At 40.8% G+C, this 17,295-nt stretch overlaps 1 protein-coding gene across 3 annotated transcripts; it reads right to left on the bottom strand.

The window, feature by feature from the left end:
* Positions 1–2,939: 2,939 nt before the first annotated feature.
* On the bottom strand, positions 2,940–17,102 carry znf608 (zinc finger protein 608). 3 transcript variants are annotated; one of them, XM_021606773.3, is made up of 9 exons: positions 16,229–17,102; positions 12,639–12,867; positions 10,034–10,121; positions 5,899–8,194; positions 5,073–5,475; positions 4,677–4,831; positions 4,277–4,424; positions 4,010–4,069; positions 2,940–3,800 (listed from the first exon to the last, which is right to left on the bottom strand). In XM_021606773.3, exons 1-9 carry the CDS (start codon positions 16,583–16,585, stop codon positions 3,781–3,783), a joined length of 3,756 nt encoding a protein of 1,251 aa, XP_021462448.3. In that variant the 5' UTR covers positions 16,586–17,102; the 3' UTR covers positions 2,940–3,780. The 3 variants fall into 3 exon arrangements, with proteins under 3 accessions (XP_021462448.3, XP_036836299.1, XP_021462449.3); XM_036980404.2 differs by lacking the exon at positions 16,229–17,102 and adding an exon at positions 14,125–14,180; XM_021606774.3 differs by lacking the exon at positions 4,010–4,069 and having other exon boundaries at positions 16,229–17,089.
* Positions 17,103–17,295: the final 193 nt, after the last annotated feature.

Here is a 17,295-nt window from a genome sequence, read left to right as displayed (position 1 = left end):
TATTGTGTCGTCAGCAAACTTAATGATGGTGTTGGAGTCGTGCCTGGCCATGCAGTCGTGGGTGAACAGGGAGTACAGGAGGGGACTGAGCACGCACCCCTGGGGAGCTCCAGTGTTGAGGATCAGCGTAGCAGTTGTGTTGCTACCTACCCTCACCACCTGGGGGCGGCCTGTCAGGAAGTCCAGGATCCAGTTGCAGAGGGAGGTTTGTTTAGTACCAGGTTCCTTAGCTTGGTGATGAGCTTTGAGGGTACTATGGTGTTGAACACTGAGCTGTAGTCAATGAACAGCATTCTCACATAGTTGTTCCTTTTGTCCAGGTGGGAAAGGGCAGTGTGGATTGCAATAGAGATTGCATCATCTGTGGATCTGTTTAGGCGGTATGCAAATTGGAGTGGGTCTAGTGTTTAGTGAGCCATTACCAGCCTTTCAAAGCACTTCATGGCTATGGACGTGAATGCTACGGGTCTGTAGTCATTTAGGCAGGTTGTCTTTGTGTTCTTGGGTACAGGGACTATGGTGGTCTGCTTGAAGCATGTTGGTATTACAGACTTAATCAGGGACATGTTGAAAATGTCAGTGAAGACACCTGCCAGTTGGTCAGCACATGCCCGGAGCACACGTCCTGGTAATCCGTCTGGCCCCGCAGCCTTGTGTATGTTGACCTGTTTATTAAAGGTCTTACTCCCGTCGGCTACGGAGAGCGTGATCACACAGTCGTCCGGAACAGCTGGTGCTCCCATGCATGCCTCAGTGTTGCTTGCCTCGAAGCGAGCATAGAAATGATTTAGCTCGTCTGGTAGACTCGTGTCTTGTGTCTTCCCTTTGTAGTCTGTAATAGTTTGCAAGCCCTGCCACATCCGACGAGCGTCGGAGCTGGAGTAGTATGGTTAAATCTTAGCCCTGTATTGATGCTTTGCCTGTTTGATGGTTCGTCGCAGGGCATACCGGGATTTCTTGTAAGCTTCCAGGTTAGAGTCTCACTCCTCTCCCCTCTAATCAGTGGCCAACCGGCGTACACGGTGAGGCGTCTCGTGAAGGTTCGGCCTCGAGGCAGGGGATTCCTGTACCTAGTTGACTGGGAGGGTTATGGCCCAGAGGAATGGTGCTGGGACGTCCTAGACCCAGGCCTCATCGCTGATTTCCAACACCAGAACCCCGGACAACCAGGTGTGCGCCCAGGTAGGGAGGGTACTGTCGCACCCTGATCTGTTTCACCTGTCTTTGTTCTTTTCTCCACCCGCCTCCAGGTGTCGCCCATCTTCCCCATTATCCCCAGTGTATTTATACCTGTGTTCTATGTTTGTCTGTTGCCATTTAGTTTTGTTCGTCAAGCCTACCAGTGTTTTTCACCTTGCTCCTATCTTGTTCTAGTACCTGTTTTCTAGTTTCTACCATTTTCCCTGCCCTAACACTGAGCCTGCCATTCTGTACCTTATGGACTCTGATCTGGATTACTGACCTCTGCCTGCCCTTGGCCTGTCGTTTTGCCTCCCCTGTTCTAGAAATAAACTTTTGTTACATCGACACTGTCTGCATCTGGGCCTTCTCTTGAAACGTCTCCAAGAGCTTTCCACACGAATTGTTCAACATTTGTCCATTATTCTTTTCAAAATTCTTCAAGCTCTGTCAAATTGGTGGTTGATCATTGCTAGACAAACATTTTCAGGTCTTGCCATAGATTTTCAAGTAGATTTAAGTAAAAAATGTAACATTCACTGTCTTCTTGGTAAGCAACTCCAGTGTAGATTTGACCCTGTGTTTTAGGTTATTGTCCTACTAAAAGGTGAATTCATCTCCCAGTGTCTGGTGGAAAGCAGACTGAACCAGGTTTTCCTCTAGGATGCATGTTTTAGAATATTTCTATTCTGTACAGGATTCCTTCTTTTCACTCTGTTAATTAGGTTAGTTTTGTGGAGTAACTACAATGTTGTTGATCCATCCATTCTCCTATCACAGCCATTAAACTCTGTAACTAATTTAAAGTCTGCATTGGCCTCATGGTGAAATCCCTAAGTGGTTTTCCTTTACTCCGGCAACTGAGTTAGGAAGGACGCCTGTATCTTTGTAGTGACTGTGTGTATTGATACACCATCCACAGTGTAATTAATAACTTCACCATGCTCAAAGGGATATTCAATGTCTGCTGTTTTTACACATCTACCAATAGGTGCTCTTTGTGAGGCATTGGAAATCCTCTCTGGTCTTTGTGGCTGAAACTGTTTGAAATTCACTTCTCAACTGAGGGACCTTACAGATAATTGTATGTGTCGGGTTCAGAAATGAGGTAGCCATTAAATAAAAATAAACACAATTGCACACAGAGTGAGTCCATGCAACGTAATATGTGACTGAAGTACATTTTTACTCCTGAACTTATTTAGGCTTGTCATAACAAAGGGGTAAATACCTATTGACTCGAGACATTTCAGCTTTTCATTTTTTATTTTTTTGTAAAAATGTCAAAGAAATTCCACTTTCAAGTGTGTGTGTTTTTGTCACTGACCCACACAATCTAAATGTTTATTTATTACTCAGGCTGTAACAACAAAATGTGGAAAAAGTCAAGGGGTGTGAATCCTTTCTTAATAAGGCACTGTATACGGAACAAAAATATAAATGTAACATGCAACAATTTCAAAGATTTTACATAAATGTTGGACAAAACTACACATTTTAGATTGACCTTTTATTGTCCCCCAGCACAAGGTGCACCTATGTAATGATCATGCTGTTTAATCAGCTTCGTGATATGCCACACCTGTCAGATGGCTGGATTATCTTGGCAAAGTAGAAATGCTCACTAACAGGGATGTAATCAAATTTGTAAAATGTACAGATGCCCCCTGACACAAGCCCCCTTGTTTTACCTTCTGCCCTGGAAGAGAGTGTATAGTGCATGGGCATTATTAAGGACAAAATAGACAGAACACATAAGGTGTATATAAACACCCTTTAATTCTGATTGCCACACATATGAATTAAGGCATAAACAGTATAAAAAAGCAACAGCAGTTTCCATGTTTAATTGATTCCAAAGTAACTTGATACACTGTGTGAATTACACTGATCATGCAACTTCATTGAAGAGTTTCTCTAGAGATGTCCATACTTGTAAACAGAGTTTGTAGCACTATTCAAGTAATAAAACAACCACTGTGACTATGCAAGTAATGTGCTGTAATGTAAATCACAATACAATGCATTGAAATGAAAACAAACATAAATAATAAGCATTTAATACTATGTCATGTAACTATACAGAATATATACACCACAGTTCTATGGCACTGGTAAAATGTGAAGATTTACTCTCACACAAGACAATACAATCAACAAGTGGCTACAGTCAAGTACAGTATACAAATGTAATTAAGTAATACTGGGAGGACCACTTTATAGACTCTTGCACTTCAATTGCAGTTTCCCAACGGAAAAAAACATTGGGATAATACAAATTTCAGTACATTCAACCATATGATTTACATTACGATACATGTGCATATAAACTTTGTAGCATGGCAATTTATGGCTGATTCTATGACACTATGGGGTTTGTCACGTGTGTTTTCAGACAGGCATCCAAATGCAAAATACTTAAGTCTTGTTACTTGATACATATCTCCACCAATATTACAATACCACTACTCTGACTCTTATAAAATATTGATTAAATCGCAAATGAAATTGGTCTCTGCCTCCCATAGAGGCTATGAATATAACACCATGGAATTGATGCCTGTAAATCTTCTTATCCTCATGTGAGCCAGTCACATGGTTTTACTTCTTCCCTTCATTATCTGTAGAAGCAGAGTTCATGAACACCTTATTTGATTTTAGAATGATTTTATATACAATACCTACCTCTCACAGTAAAGAAAATTGACTAAAGTTAACTAAATCTACTTCATGTCATTATTCAGTACTGATCCTTTTCTCTTTTGACAAAAGGATCAAACAATAGGCCTATCATAGAGAGGGTATGGATTGGGCAACTAAGAGGACATACCAGTTGAAGATGAGTGTACCAACACCTTCTGGCTGGAAACCAGGGCTCTAGAGCTTATCCCTTCAAAAGAGAGATGAGAGATCTAGCTATATCTAATGAACTATTGTGCTTTAGTGTAGGTAAAGAAAACAACATGTTATAGACATAATAAGCATGCCTTCCTCTCAATCACAGACGTATTGTTTTTAGAAATGAAACATATAATATTTTCAAAGTAAAATATTTTTTTCACTTTACATTTCAATCATTCAGGAAACGTTTGTTTACCTTGGAAAATGTCGTACTGCCCAGACATGAGTGGGTAGCTCATTCCAAGATGTGTATGATGATGAGTGTGAAGGTGCCTGGCAAAGGGAACATGGTTCCTCTCCCGGTCAGTCTCTCTCTCTCCTTCAAGGGATCCTTTCTCACCAGGCTATTGACAAAAAGGGTGATTCTTTACTCAAATATGTCTTTGTAGTACTGTATATACAGTATGTATTGCACACTAATATCATAATTTCAACAGCATGTCACAGATCACACTTGCAATAGGGCTAGTATCTCACAGATGCTCATTTCAATTTCCTCTCTCTACCGCCATAAACTGATGCATGTTCATTTCATGGATTCCCTTTTGCTTTATATTTTTCAGTCTCAATTCTGCCTATACTTGATGGACACTCACCGCAGGGGATTTGCCATGGTATGGCAGATTGTGGTGTTGCAGAAGCTCAAGGGCAGTAGACTCACTGGCTGGCTTACTGCTCACACTACGGCTGTTCTGAGTCAAATCTGACTCCTCTCTGCCTGCTGTTTTCCCATAGAGAGGATAGTGGAAACCTAATATGTACAGTACAAAACACAATTGAGAAAACAGCCCTTCAATAAATTCATTCACAATGCCAGGCCAAATAGCAATCTCTTTAACGAGACACAAACTTGGCATGAATCTTGAACACGTGATATAATCCAAAATCTTAAATACACAAAATATGATGAAGCAAAAAAATTCACGCAAACAACTCGATTTCAGTTTCTATTGCCCATTGTAGTCATAATTTCTCCAACCATATAGACTTACGTGGGTAGTTATGCACCAGGGTGGGTGACTTGACCGTGTAAGAGTTGTTGCTGGGGTCACACATCTGTAGGTATTGGTAGGAATGCTGGTACTGGATATAGGGTTGTTGTTGGGGGTTCATCGCTGGTGATACAGCCACCCTGGCACTCTGTGATTCCTCAGACATTACCCCTATTGGCTGCTGCTCCTCTAGCCTATCACAGTCCTCTATGTCTGATGTAGTGACGTTCTGGTTCGTGGCCTTTTTGAGCTCTACTCCCAACTTTGTCACTGGCTCAGAGGGCATCTCCCACTCCTTAGACATGTCAGCATTTAACTCCTCTGAGCTCTGGCTAAGCTCTTCACTTTGCTGCTCCACATTATTGGATTGATTTGGGCGGGACCAGCATTGGACTTCTGCATGCTAAATCGATGAGGAAAAGTGTTGTTTGTGATGGGTTTTCTTAATATTTAATTGAATACCAGTAATCCCAGTTTGTGAATTGACAAGTCAATCCATCAACTGCAAATTCAACATTTGTATCAAAACCAACTTTTCTTTTCAAATGTTCCTTACTTAGCTACTTATGTTAAATGTTTACATTTACATCTAAAATTGGGTTACGTCCTTTAGTAGAATGGCCATCTTAGATTTGACCGATAAAATAAAACTTATCTTCCTAATCTGTCTTCTTGAAAATATTTGGCAAAAGGACATCTACAGTACCACATAAACAGCCTTTACCTGGACTAAAGGTTTACATAATGCAACAATCTGACAATCTGACCTTCACAACAGTCGTACACACCAACATCCAAATAGCTAAAGACAGAGTGAAAAACTTACATTTGAAAATGATACATTTGAGTCCAGATCTGTCTGATTATTTGGATTCATGGATGATTTCATTTCATCACTGTCTTTGACAAGTCCCTGGTTTTCTGTCATATTGACAAGCATCGGCTTCCCTTGTGGCTGTGTGGTCAGAGTCTGGGGCCGCTCATCCATTTCTGCAAACGAGAGCCCAGGTTTGGCACAGCACGTTTTCACAGAGTCTGTCCCCTTAGATAATACAGATGTCGAGGTTATCATGTGTTTCAACTCATCTGTTTCTCGGTTTGCTTGACCTCCTCTCTGCTTGGTGATTTGCTGCTGATCACAGCACTTGGATGCAATTAAGAGTTTTTGATCCATGTAAAGACCTCGTGCATACTGGCCGTAGTACAAGGACTGGGCAAGAGCCGTGTGTGTTTGTGTCATCGCCATCTGAAGCTGGGACTGCGAACTTGAGTTGATGACATCAGTCTTCTTCGAATCAAATAATTCCGGGGTGTTTCTCCCCTCATTGTCCTCCTTTTTGCATTTACTGTCTTGAAGGGTGGAGGTCTTATGGAAAGCAGCTGTGTTTGACTGGCCGGTCTGCATGTAATTCTGAATATAGTAGGGGTCATATCCGTGGTAAAAAGGAGACTGGGGGTCTTTGACAGGCCCTGCAGGAATAGATGCAGCTGGAGGAGTCTTTGGATTTAGATTGGGATTGTTGTTTGAGTTCATCTCAGAGGCTGAGATGGACCTTGGACTTTTGGACCTAGTGTCTGAACGGCAGTCTGAACCCCCATCATCACCTGCATCTGATATGTCTGAGTATGCCGGGCTGTTAGTTTTGGTGGTGGTGCCATCTCCACTTTCAAGGGAGCCACAGTCCAGTCTTGAAGAGCTACCTATGGAAGGACTAGGAGAGTTGTCAGTGAACGTGTACACTTTGTCAGCCTCAGCTCTGATGCTGGCCATTCTACTCTCCTGAGACTCCGTTAGACTGTTCATGACGTCTTGTTTGCTCAAGTGCTCTTTCAGAAGGCTTCCAGAAGGTTCTTTTCCCACCACCTTTCCCTCGTCCATCTTTAGTTGAATGCTATCGCCATTAGAGGTCCTTGTGTCTTTATTGTGTTTGTCTTTTAATCTTCGTTTGTCTTTGTTCCTGGTCTCCTTGCAAGTGACTAGGGTTGTTTTACCCAGACTTGGCTCTACCATGATGTTTAACTTTGGCTTTATGGGTTTAAGTGAGAGGTTCTTTGTTGTGGTGACACCAACAGCTACTGATGGGGAAGACTGCTGTGGGTTGGCTTCTGTTGTGTTAGTGGAGAACACAGTGTTGGGGATTGCAATCAGCTTTGGGGGAGCAGGAGCTATAGGCCTGTTGGTTCTAGATTTAGATGAACACTTCTCAACTTTCCCATTAACCTTTTTCACTTTATCACACACTCCCTTCTTATCGATCAAACCCTCGGCTTCAAGCTTAGGCATCTCCACAGAGGAGTTCCTATCAGTAACAAGGCAATTTTCCAGTACCACAGTCATGTTCGAGATGATTGGCAAGTTACTCAAGTCATCAATGAGTCCCTCTTTGATCAATGAATTCCTCCTCATTTTAGAATTCGCCATGGGACTATGATCACTATTGAACATTAATCGTCTGCTTTTTGGAGACCCTATTGTAGAAACCTTATATAGGGGGCTGGGCTTCTTTGATGAGCTATTGGTTATATCGGAGCAGTCGAAAGTCATGTTACTGAGGGACTCCTCACAGTCAGACAGTCTGTCCTCAATCTCAGCCTCAAACTCTGGCTTCCGGTCCACATCTAAGTGTGCATGTGTCTGGTGGTACCGCAGCCCATTGATATGCTTGTATTTCTTGTTACAGTGAGGATGGGGGCAGTCTATCAGAATGGGAGAGGTACATGCCGAATCGTTAAAGGTAGGATCCGACTTTCCCTGTGGAGTGGAAGGAGCACTCCGGGACTTGGCACGGATCCTCTTCCCGTTTCCATTTTTCATGTCATCTGTGACTAAACTCAAATCCAGATCAGTCGGTGGTTTGTTTTTCCTCTTCCCAGATGGGATGGAGTTTGGCTTGATCTCCTCAACTGTGAAAAAGGGAGGTGTTCTGCAGTTATTGATCAGATTAAGGCTCCCTCTTCGGCCCTTGCTGTGAATGCCCCCACCACGGCTCTTATGTGGCAGCCCTCGGACCTTGGCAAGCCCAGGTTCAACACAGGGTCGATCCGGGATGGCCAGTCGCATCCTTTTACCACGGCCACGGCCACCTGGCAGATCAGGGTCACTGGATGGTGACTCACAAAATCTAGAAGAAGAAAATATATACATATATATATATATATCTATACACTACCGTTCAAAAGTTTGGGGTCACTTAGAAATGTCCTTGTTTTTGAAAGAAAAGCTCATTTTTTGTCCATTAAAATAACATCAAATTGATCAGAAATACAGTGAAGACATTGTTAATGTTGTAAATGACTATTGTAGCTGGAAACGTCTGATTTGTTATGGAATATCTACATAGAAGTGCAGAGGCCCATTATCAGCAACCATCACTCCTGTGTTCCAATGGCACGTTGTGTTGGCTAATCCAAGTTTATAATTTTAAAAGGCTAATTGATCATTATAAAACCCTTTTGCAATTATTTTAGCACAGTTGAAAACTGTTGTACTGATTAAAGAAGCAATAAAACTGGGCTTCTTTAGAATAGTTGAGTATCTGGAGCATCAGCATTTGTGGGTTTGATTACGGGCTCAAAATAGCCAGAAACAAAGAAGAACTTTCTTCTGAAACTCGTCAGTCTATTCTTGTTCTGAGAAATTAAAGATATTCCATGTGAGAAATTGCCAATAAACTGAAGGTCTCGTACAACGCTGTGTACTACTCCTTTCACAGAACAGCACAAACTGTCTCTAACCAGAATAGAAAGAGGAGTGGGAGGCCCCAGTGCACAACTGAGCAAGAGAAGCCCCGGTGCACAACTGAGCAAGATGACAAGGACATTAGAGTGTCTAGTTGGAGAAACAGACGCCTTCGAAGTCCTCAACTGGCAGCTTCATTAAATAGTTCCGCAAAACACCAGTCTTAACATCAACAGTGAAGAGGTAACTCTGGGATACTGGCCTTCTAGGCAGAGTTGCAAAGAAAAAGCCATATCTCAGACTGGCCAATAAAAAGAAAAGATTAAGATGGGCAAAAGAACACAGACATTGGACAGAGGACCTCTGCCTAGAAGGCCAACATCCCGGAGTCTATTTCTCAAACTAGACACTCTAATGTCCTTGTCATCTTGCTCAGTTGTGCACCGGGGCTTCCCACTCCTCTTTCTATTCTGGTTAGAGCCATTTTTAGCTGTTCTGTGAAGGGAGTAGTACACAGCGTTGTACGAGATCTTCAATTTCTTGGAAATTTCTCGCATGGAATAGCCTTCATTTCTCAGAACAAGAATAGACGAGTTTCAGAAGAAAGTTCTTTGTTTCTGGCTATTTTGAGCCTGTAATCGAACCCACAAATGCTGATGCCCCAGATACTCAACTAGTCTAAAGAAGGCCAGTTTTATTACATCTTTAATCAGAATAACAGTTTTCAGCTGTGCTAACATAATTGCAAAAGGGGTTTTTAATGATCAATTAGCCTTTTAAAATGATAAACTTGGATTAGCTATCATAACGTGCCATTGGAACACAGGAATAACAGTTGCTGATAATGGGCCTCTGTACGCCTATGTAGATATTCCATTGCAAATCAGACGTTTCCAGCTACAATAGTAATTTACAACATTAACAATGTCTACACTGTATTTCTGATCAACTTGATGTTATTTTAATGGACCCCCCAAAAAATGTCCTTTCAAAAACAAGGACATTTCTAAGTGAACCCAAACTTTTGAACGGCAGTGTATATATAGTAAACCATACAAAAAAAATCTATACAAAATTGGTGTATGACACAGAAATAAAATCAATCAATCAAATCCATCAAAAATTACATAAGTACTCATTCTTGATTACTTGCAATGGTAACGACATGCGACAAACATAGTCACTGACAGCTTTCTTGGCAACAGAAAAGGCTAAAACAAAATAGGCTACTCATATACTATTTTTCAATACCATACAACAAATGATGAATATTTCTTATTACCTGGGTGGTGCCCAGTCATGCTTGGTACAGTCCAAAAGAGTCCCCACATAGGTTCTTTTTCTCCATGTTACATTGACTACAAGGACCCCTACAATTCAAAAAGCAAAAAGGAGCATGTTACATTAAAGACATTTTCAAATGATGTGCTTTGAACTGTGGCATGGATGGAGGTCCAGTTGACAACCATGATGGCATTGTGATAACTTTTTATCAGATGAAATGACATCAGACTGATAGATGGGATCCTCTTTTTGTGGCTTTTATGAAGGCTTGGTCTACGTCCCAAATGGCACCCTATTCCCTATATTGTGCAATTATTTTGACCAGGTCCCATGCAGTACACTATATATAGGGAATAGAGTACAATGTGGGATACAGCCTTGTTCTTACCACAGCACCAAGAAGGCTGAATTATGTCATTTACATTTTTTTTTACACAAAGAATGAATAACATTTTAAAAGCCAAGATTTCTCCAAGACAACCAAAAGTCGAGAATGAAGATATTCGAGAATCAAATAGATATTGCACATTATTATTTCACTGTACCGAGTATATTCAAATGCTTTTACAGAAGTGATTTGTATGAAAACATATTACACCTTTATCTTGCCTTGGCAAATGGCCGTATAAAGTAGTTTGGATTCTAGTCTAATTTTCTTGAAAGTAAACACTAAAATCTGTGAACTGCAAACCGAAATGTCTTGTTGCTGTGACAATTTGAATGAGCTCTGCAATTGAAGGGTTTATGTCCAAAACACAATAAACGCCAACTTTTCAGATGTGCATTTTTTCATCTGAAATTAATGCTCATGGGTCCCTTTCTATGTGCATGAATTAGGGCTGTCATCAAACTTTCAATCACTTAGTTTAGGTGTGCTTTAAAATGTGTTTTATTGCTAAATGTGATATCCAGCACACTCGTTTTTTCCCCCCAAGATGCTCTATATCCATTGTCCAGGTGGATGGAACGTTCCATATGGTTTTCGCAGCTGGTGCAAAAGTGAGTCATTTTGTGAATCATTTCCATGATATTTGTCTGTCCAATCATAAGTTACGTTTCTCTAAATATTTTTTCCACACTTAGAAATGTAATCGCATTCAATTTGGGTTAGGGGGCTCCCGAGTGGTGCAGCGGTCTAAGCCACTGCATCTCAGTGCTAGAGGCATCACTACAGACCCTGGTTTGATTCCAGGCTGTATCACAACCAGCCATGATTGGGGGTCCCATAGGGCGGCTCACAATTGGCCCAGCGTCATCTGGGTTAGGGTTTGGCTGGGGTAGGCCGTCATTGTAAATAAGAATTTGTTTTTAACTGACTTGCCTAGTTAAATAAAATAATGTAGGCTAACCCCTGGCGGGCTGTGTAACTCAGACAATAAGAATCCATCCATCCAACCTTGATCAGCAACTTAATGCAAACGACTTTCAATGTCCTTATTCTTCCTTAAATCCTTCCCTGAAATGTATAGAATGCAATTCAAAAAGATTGATTTATCCTAATGATAAGAAACCTGTAAAACCCCCATACAATTTTTCAAAAAGTTGCTTTTTCCATAAAGAAAACACACATTGTATATACACTGTTCATCCCCTGGATACAATAAATCACTAATGTTATATTTGTACAATATAGTTCAAACAAAGGACTATTGTATTTATTTATGGATTGATACTTTATTACATGTAACTGTTTAAAACCCAATCGGGATACTTGTTCTACTGGAGTTCTGTTGTTTGGAGTGGATATATATTATTTGTTTCTAAAATAAAATGACCTTGCAATGTTCAGTATTTCAAACAAAATCATGTCCGTCTTTTCACTAGCCCCCCCAAAATAACTCTCTCTTTCACAACATGTGTTTTTCAATTCATATACATTTACCAACATTCCTGAAAATAAAATCAAACCCCTCAATTTTATTTTGATATGCATACATCAAAAATCTAGCTCACAGTCGGGGACATTAAGATGGTGGTCTGCAATTAGCATTTGCCTAATCAATATGCACTCGGCATCTCTGCAGCCCTCGAACGCTAAGGTGTCTTACTAGGGAGGTCCCATGGCATAGCTTCCAAATAAGACGGCAACAGCCTTTCTCTTCAAATCCGAGTTTTACAGGAATAATAGGCCTCTTAAAAACAGAACACACATCAGATGAATTCTCTCATGGTCTGTTACACTGTTACATCAGCAGAGATCCTTTAATTAAAACCAGCCTTGAATACAAAAGCATTTTCTAGCTCACAAATCACTTTGTTGGCCGTGTGCAAAGACCAAATTCTGTTTTATAAGTGACACTCTAGTACTCAAGTGAGCCAGCAATGTTGCTTTCTTCAGTGAAGTAGATTAAATCAAGCCTCTCGGTTTTGGGCTACTGTAAATACGGTTATGTTTACATCTCCGCAAGGCTAAGGCCTACCTTTGATCAGATGATAATTATTAATACTGGCTTACTGTTAATAATATTACCGTGGAATAAACTGTTTTATGCCCACTGATATAAGCGACTGTACAGCCTTTCATTCATGGTCAATCATGTACATGCTGAACCACATGGTGGAATGCTGAAATTTTAGGAGAGCTGGAGGAATGGAATCCTCACCTTCCTCAGTCTCATGCCACACAATGCCCTCCAGGTTGACACTGGTGCCTGGCTGACAAGGGCCAGGGCGACATGAATCGGTGTCTGGCCCTCCATCTTGTGTGTTGGTTCCTATGGATCTGGTCCTCACCAGAAGTTGCTTTGAGATGGGTGAAGAGAAGGGGGCATTGGACATTGGGCTTTGAGGGCCGGGTGGCGGGGGTGCAGGCACTGTAAACATTGAATCCACCTACGGAAAGGAGGAGGAGGAGTCAAATATCACCTCTGACTTTTCAACATAAAAGGCCCAAAGCAGCCGTTTTTACATCAATATCAAATCATTTCTGTGTAACAATTATCTTAGCTTTTTAGCAAAAAAAAATTATCAAGCAAGACTTTTACTAGGACTGTCTTGGAGTGGTTTGAGTGGGGAGGGGAAACTTAAAACTAGCTGTTATTAGGAGAGAGCTTTGGAACTCTCTTTGTTATTGGTCTATTAACCAATTTCCCGCCTGGTGATGTCATCATGCAAGCCGAAACTCCCACCCATGCAAACAGGCGGATTAGAAGGTCCTGTATAGATTGAATTTTCTACCAGAAACTATCAGAAAATAACACTGATCACATTTGTTTCACATGTTACAGTGTTCGTTTCACCAGCTGTTGTACAATACAGTGGCTTGTGGAAGTATTCACCCCCTTTGGCATTTTTCCTATTTTGTTGCCTTACAACCTGGAATTAAAATCGATTTTGATTTGCACAACATGCCTACCACTTTGAAGATGCACATTTTTTTAAATTGTGAAACAAACAAGAAATAATACAAAAAAACAGAACTTGAGCATGCATAACTATTCACCCCTCCAAAGTCAATACTTTGTAGAGCCACCTTTTGCAGCGATTACAGCTGCAAGTCTCTTGGGGTATGTCTCTATAGGCTTGGCACATCTAGCCACTGGGATTGTTGCCCATTCTTCAAGGCAAAATGGCTCCTTCCACTTCAAATTGGATGGGTTTCCGTTGGTGTACAGCAATCTTAAGGTCATACCACAGATTCTCAATTGGATTTAGATCTGGGCTTTGACTAGGCCATTCCAAGACAATTAAATGTTTCACCTTAAACCACTCGAGTGTTGCTTTAGCAGTATGCTTAGGGTCAATGTCCTGCTGGAAGGTGAACCTCCATCCCAGTCTCAAATCTCTGGAAGACTGAAACAGGTTTCCCTCAACAATTTCCCTGTTTTTAGCGCTATTCTTCAATTCTGAAGAAGCTCTGCTGGTCCTTCAGTGTTATCTTTAGTCTATTTGTTGCCTCTCTGATTAATGCCCTCCTTGCCTGGTTTATGAGTTTGGTGGGCAGCCCCCTCTTGGCAGGTTGGTTGTGGTGCCATATTCTTTCCATTTTTTAATAATGGATTCAATGGTGCTCCGTGGGATGTTCAAAGTTTCTTATCTTTTTTTATAACCCAACCTTGATCTGAAATTCTCCACAACCTTGTCCCTGACCTGTTTGGAGAGCTCCTTGGTCTTTATGGTGTCGCTTGCTTGGTAGTGACCCTTGCTTAGTGGTGTTGCAGACTCTGGGGCCTTTCAGAACAGGTGTATATATACCGAGATCATATGACAGATCATGTGACACGTAGATTGCACACAGGTGGACTTTATATAACTAATTATGTGTCTTCTGAAGGTAATTGGTTGCACTAAATCTTATTTATGGGCTTCATAGCAAAGGGGGGGAACGCACCGCTTTTCTGTTTTTTATTTTGTGTTATGTTTCTCATTTCACTTCACCAATTTTGACTATTTTGTGTGTGTCCATTACATGAAATCCAAATAAAAATCTATTTAAATTACTGGTTGTAATGCAACAAAATAGGAAAAACGCCAAGGGGGATGAATACTTTTGCAAGGCACTGTATGATACAAAACACAGAAAAAAAAAGAATTTTGATTGCCTTTAAGCATCCTGACCTTTAATTCATAAATAATCTCATATCTATGTTCATCATAGGGATGGTAATAAACAAAGGAAAGTGTTGTTTTCCAAAGCCTATTGGTAATTTCATAAAATTACAAGCAGCTATTGACAATTAATCTTCAAAAAAATATATGTATCTTTGAATACCAGTGATGTACACATTTCAGCAGTTTAATTAAATATTCGATGAAAATAGCATTTCTGCATGACCTGAAAAACAAATGAAAAAGAACAAGCAATACTATTGCTTTGTGTTGTAACTGCAAAAAGATTGCCATTCATGTATTTTTGCTATTTAGGTTTATATGCAGTGCTGAACATGTTTGTACTTCTGACTAAATGTGTTATGTCATTTTTAAATGTTAATGTATGCATATAACATCATTTGAAAGAGAAGTCATTCCTACAGGGTTGTTTGTGTCTGATCAGATACCTATGAAGGGACAAAAACAAAGACTGATGCATGCTCCCCTGCTTTGATTGCAAGATGCAATGCCACAGTCCTGTACCCTCCCTCCCTCAGACAGAATCACTCAGCAAACGTCTCAAACATTGACCACAATGATGAGTCAAAAACCTAGGGCTTGTCTTCATCACGAATGCCTTGTCTTGTAACCATAAAAGCAACACAAGCGTTCATTGTTACAGGCTATGTGTGATTTTAATATGCAGCACGGTGAGGAGCTGATGGCCAAGAGCAGGGAGAAAAGATGGCTACCGTTCACACACTCCACTTCCCCTGCTGCTGAGTGAAAAACACTGATTACTGGTGGCATCTGTCATGAAGAAAGATAGGCGTCTTCTCTTGTAACAAATTAGATTAAATCGTTATAAAAAAAAACAACTGCCTATGTAGGTTGGGACTTTGTGGTGTCCCTACTAAGCTATTTAAGATAAATCAAATGAAAAGACTCAGGTAAAAATTGTGGAGAGTGTGGGACTGTTCCCTGAGAACAATCATTGGTGGGCAACAGCCTCCAATAGCATTAACATTAACCATAAATTACAGAAACTGTAAAAGGATACGCATAAGAAATTAGTACCCGAAGAAACTTCCCTTCCTTTTGCTGTGGAGTTTCGGTTATATTATAAACAAAACAGAGGACATGCTAATAAAATAAACTAATCGGGTTAGGATACAACTGATGGGTCTGAGATTATGGTGATTCCCCAGGTTTACATCTGGTTATAGCCTTTCACATGTCACAGCTATGCAAAACCTCTCTGCTTGCATGTGTGCTTAGGGTACCTTGTCATTATATTCATTATTAAATCATTGTCCATATTGTAAATAACATCATATATTGTAAATAATAGTGTGGTAGTGTTTTGTAGCCACATCACTGTACATTATATATTCGTTTGTCATTCTTAGCCTATATTTTGGTGGGATGTTCTGGCCTGGGCCCTTGGAACTGCATTCTTGAACAGCTGTGTGTATTCTGTGCACATAAAGGATTACCATGATATAACTGTATCTCTATTAGGCTGCTACCTTACTCATGCATAAAACATCTGCCAAGTAATCCTGTTAGGCTACCTTTCTTATGAAAAAAATATTCCACGGCAATTAAGATAATACGATAATGATTGGTAGCCTACATGTTTTAAAACGTGCATTAAGCTTACCTTTTCTGTTCTCAGTTTCTTTGCCGTTGTGACAGTGTCGTCATTCTTCCTCACAACAATAGCGCTGCCCTTTATTCCACAATCCAAACCGTTTTTGGTAATGTCTTCCATTCTGCCCCCTGCACAATGACACGGATTCGCTTTGCTTCCGAGTGTGCATAAATGGTCAGGTATAGAATTTAAGATGGGACTTCTTTGACCATCATGTTTCTCTTTCCTCGTCCTGAAAGCATCCCTCTCCCCTTTCCAGCCTCTGATTAGATTTTTTCCCTTTTTTTCCTCTTTGCCTTTGGCGCATGAAACGGTTACATCACTCGACTTTGGGTTGCTGACCGCCTGGCCCAGTGCTGAATTCATTTCAAATGCCTCTATGGGGCGTCCTCTCAGCGATACCACACAGTGCGAGGACCGACGGCTCAAAACCCTTAGAAGTTTTGCTTCGTTTGAATCTATATTTCCTCGATTCCTTGCTGAAGTGTCCCTGGATTTGAACGGAGGGAATTGTTAGTCTGTCTGATAAAGCAGATGCGTTTGAACAATTGGACAGCTCCTCACAATCCGTCATCGTCCCATTTTTTCCTTTAAAAAATCCACTAATCTCCTGTCTTTGTCGATCTCTCCTCAAATCAGCATTCAAGTCAATTCTCAAATTGCCAACCGCAGTCACTGACGGGAGTAGTAGGCTGCGTGTCAGCCTAGCTGGTTAACAGTATTCTATTGTGAAATTGACTGACTTGAATTATGACAGAAAAACGGTGATACCCCTGACTTCACAAAAGGAAGGCATAGTCAGATGCCTTCTATCCTGTATAAATCGTCATTAGGCTACCTTCGGTTCAGTGTAGACCTACAGTATATCTCATTTAATGAATAGAATATTTTTTCAAAACAACCAAAAGTATTGTGGTGTAATATACCCCATGGGGTTATGAGGACACCTCCTGTTGTGCAAAATTGCTCAATGTATCCTGCCATAGCCCGATGGTGTCTCAAACCTGGGTACCTTAGCCATTACACCAAGATGTCACAGGCTAAGGCCTACTAAGATATACTAAGGTCGCTATATT

This window comes from Oncorhynchus mykiss, chromosome 6 (assembly GCF_057628025.1).
Source record: "Oncorhynchus mykiss isolate SJ-2025 chromosome 6, ASM5762802v1, whole genome shotgun sequence".
Taxonomy (NCBI): domain Eukaryota; kingdom Metazoa; phylum Chordata; class Actinopteri; order Salmoniformes; family Salmonidae; genus Oncorhynchus; species Oncorhynchus mykiss.
The sequence above is the reverse complement of the archived record's forward strand: the minus strand, read 5'-3'. Positions and strand labels throughout refer to the sequence as shown.

Bases quoted from the DNA above. Each gene is read 5' to 3' on its own strand.
- znf608 (XM_021606773.3), bottom strand. From the start codon at position 16,585: ATGAATTCAGCACTGGGCCAGGCGGTCAGCAACCCAAAGTCGAGTGAT. The intron at 4,832-5,072 runs GTAAGTCTATAT...TGTACATATTAG, and splicing joins CCTGGTGCATAACTACCCAC to GTTTCCACTATCCTCTCTAT. The intron at 4,425-4,676 runs GTGAGTGTCCAT...TTTTGTCAATAG, and splicing joins ACCATGGCAAATCCCCTGCG to CCTGGTGAGAAAGGATCCCT.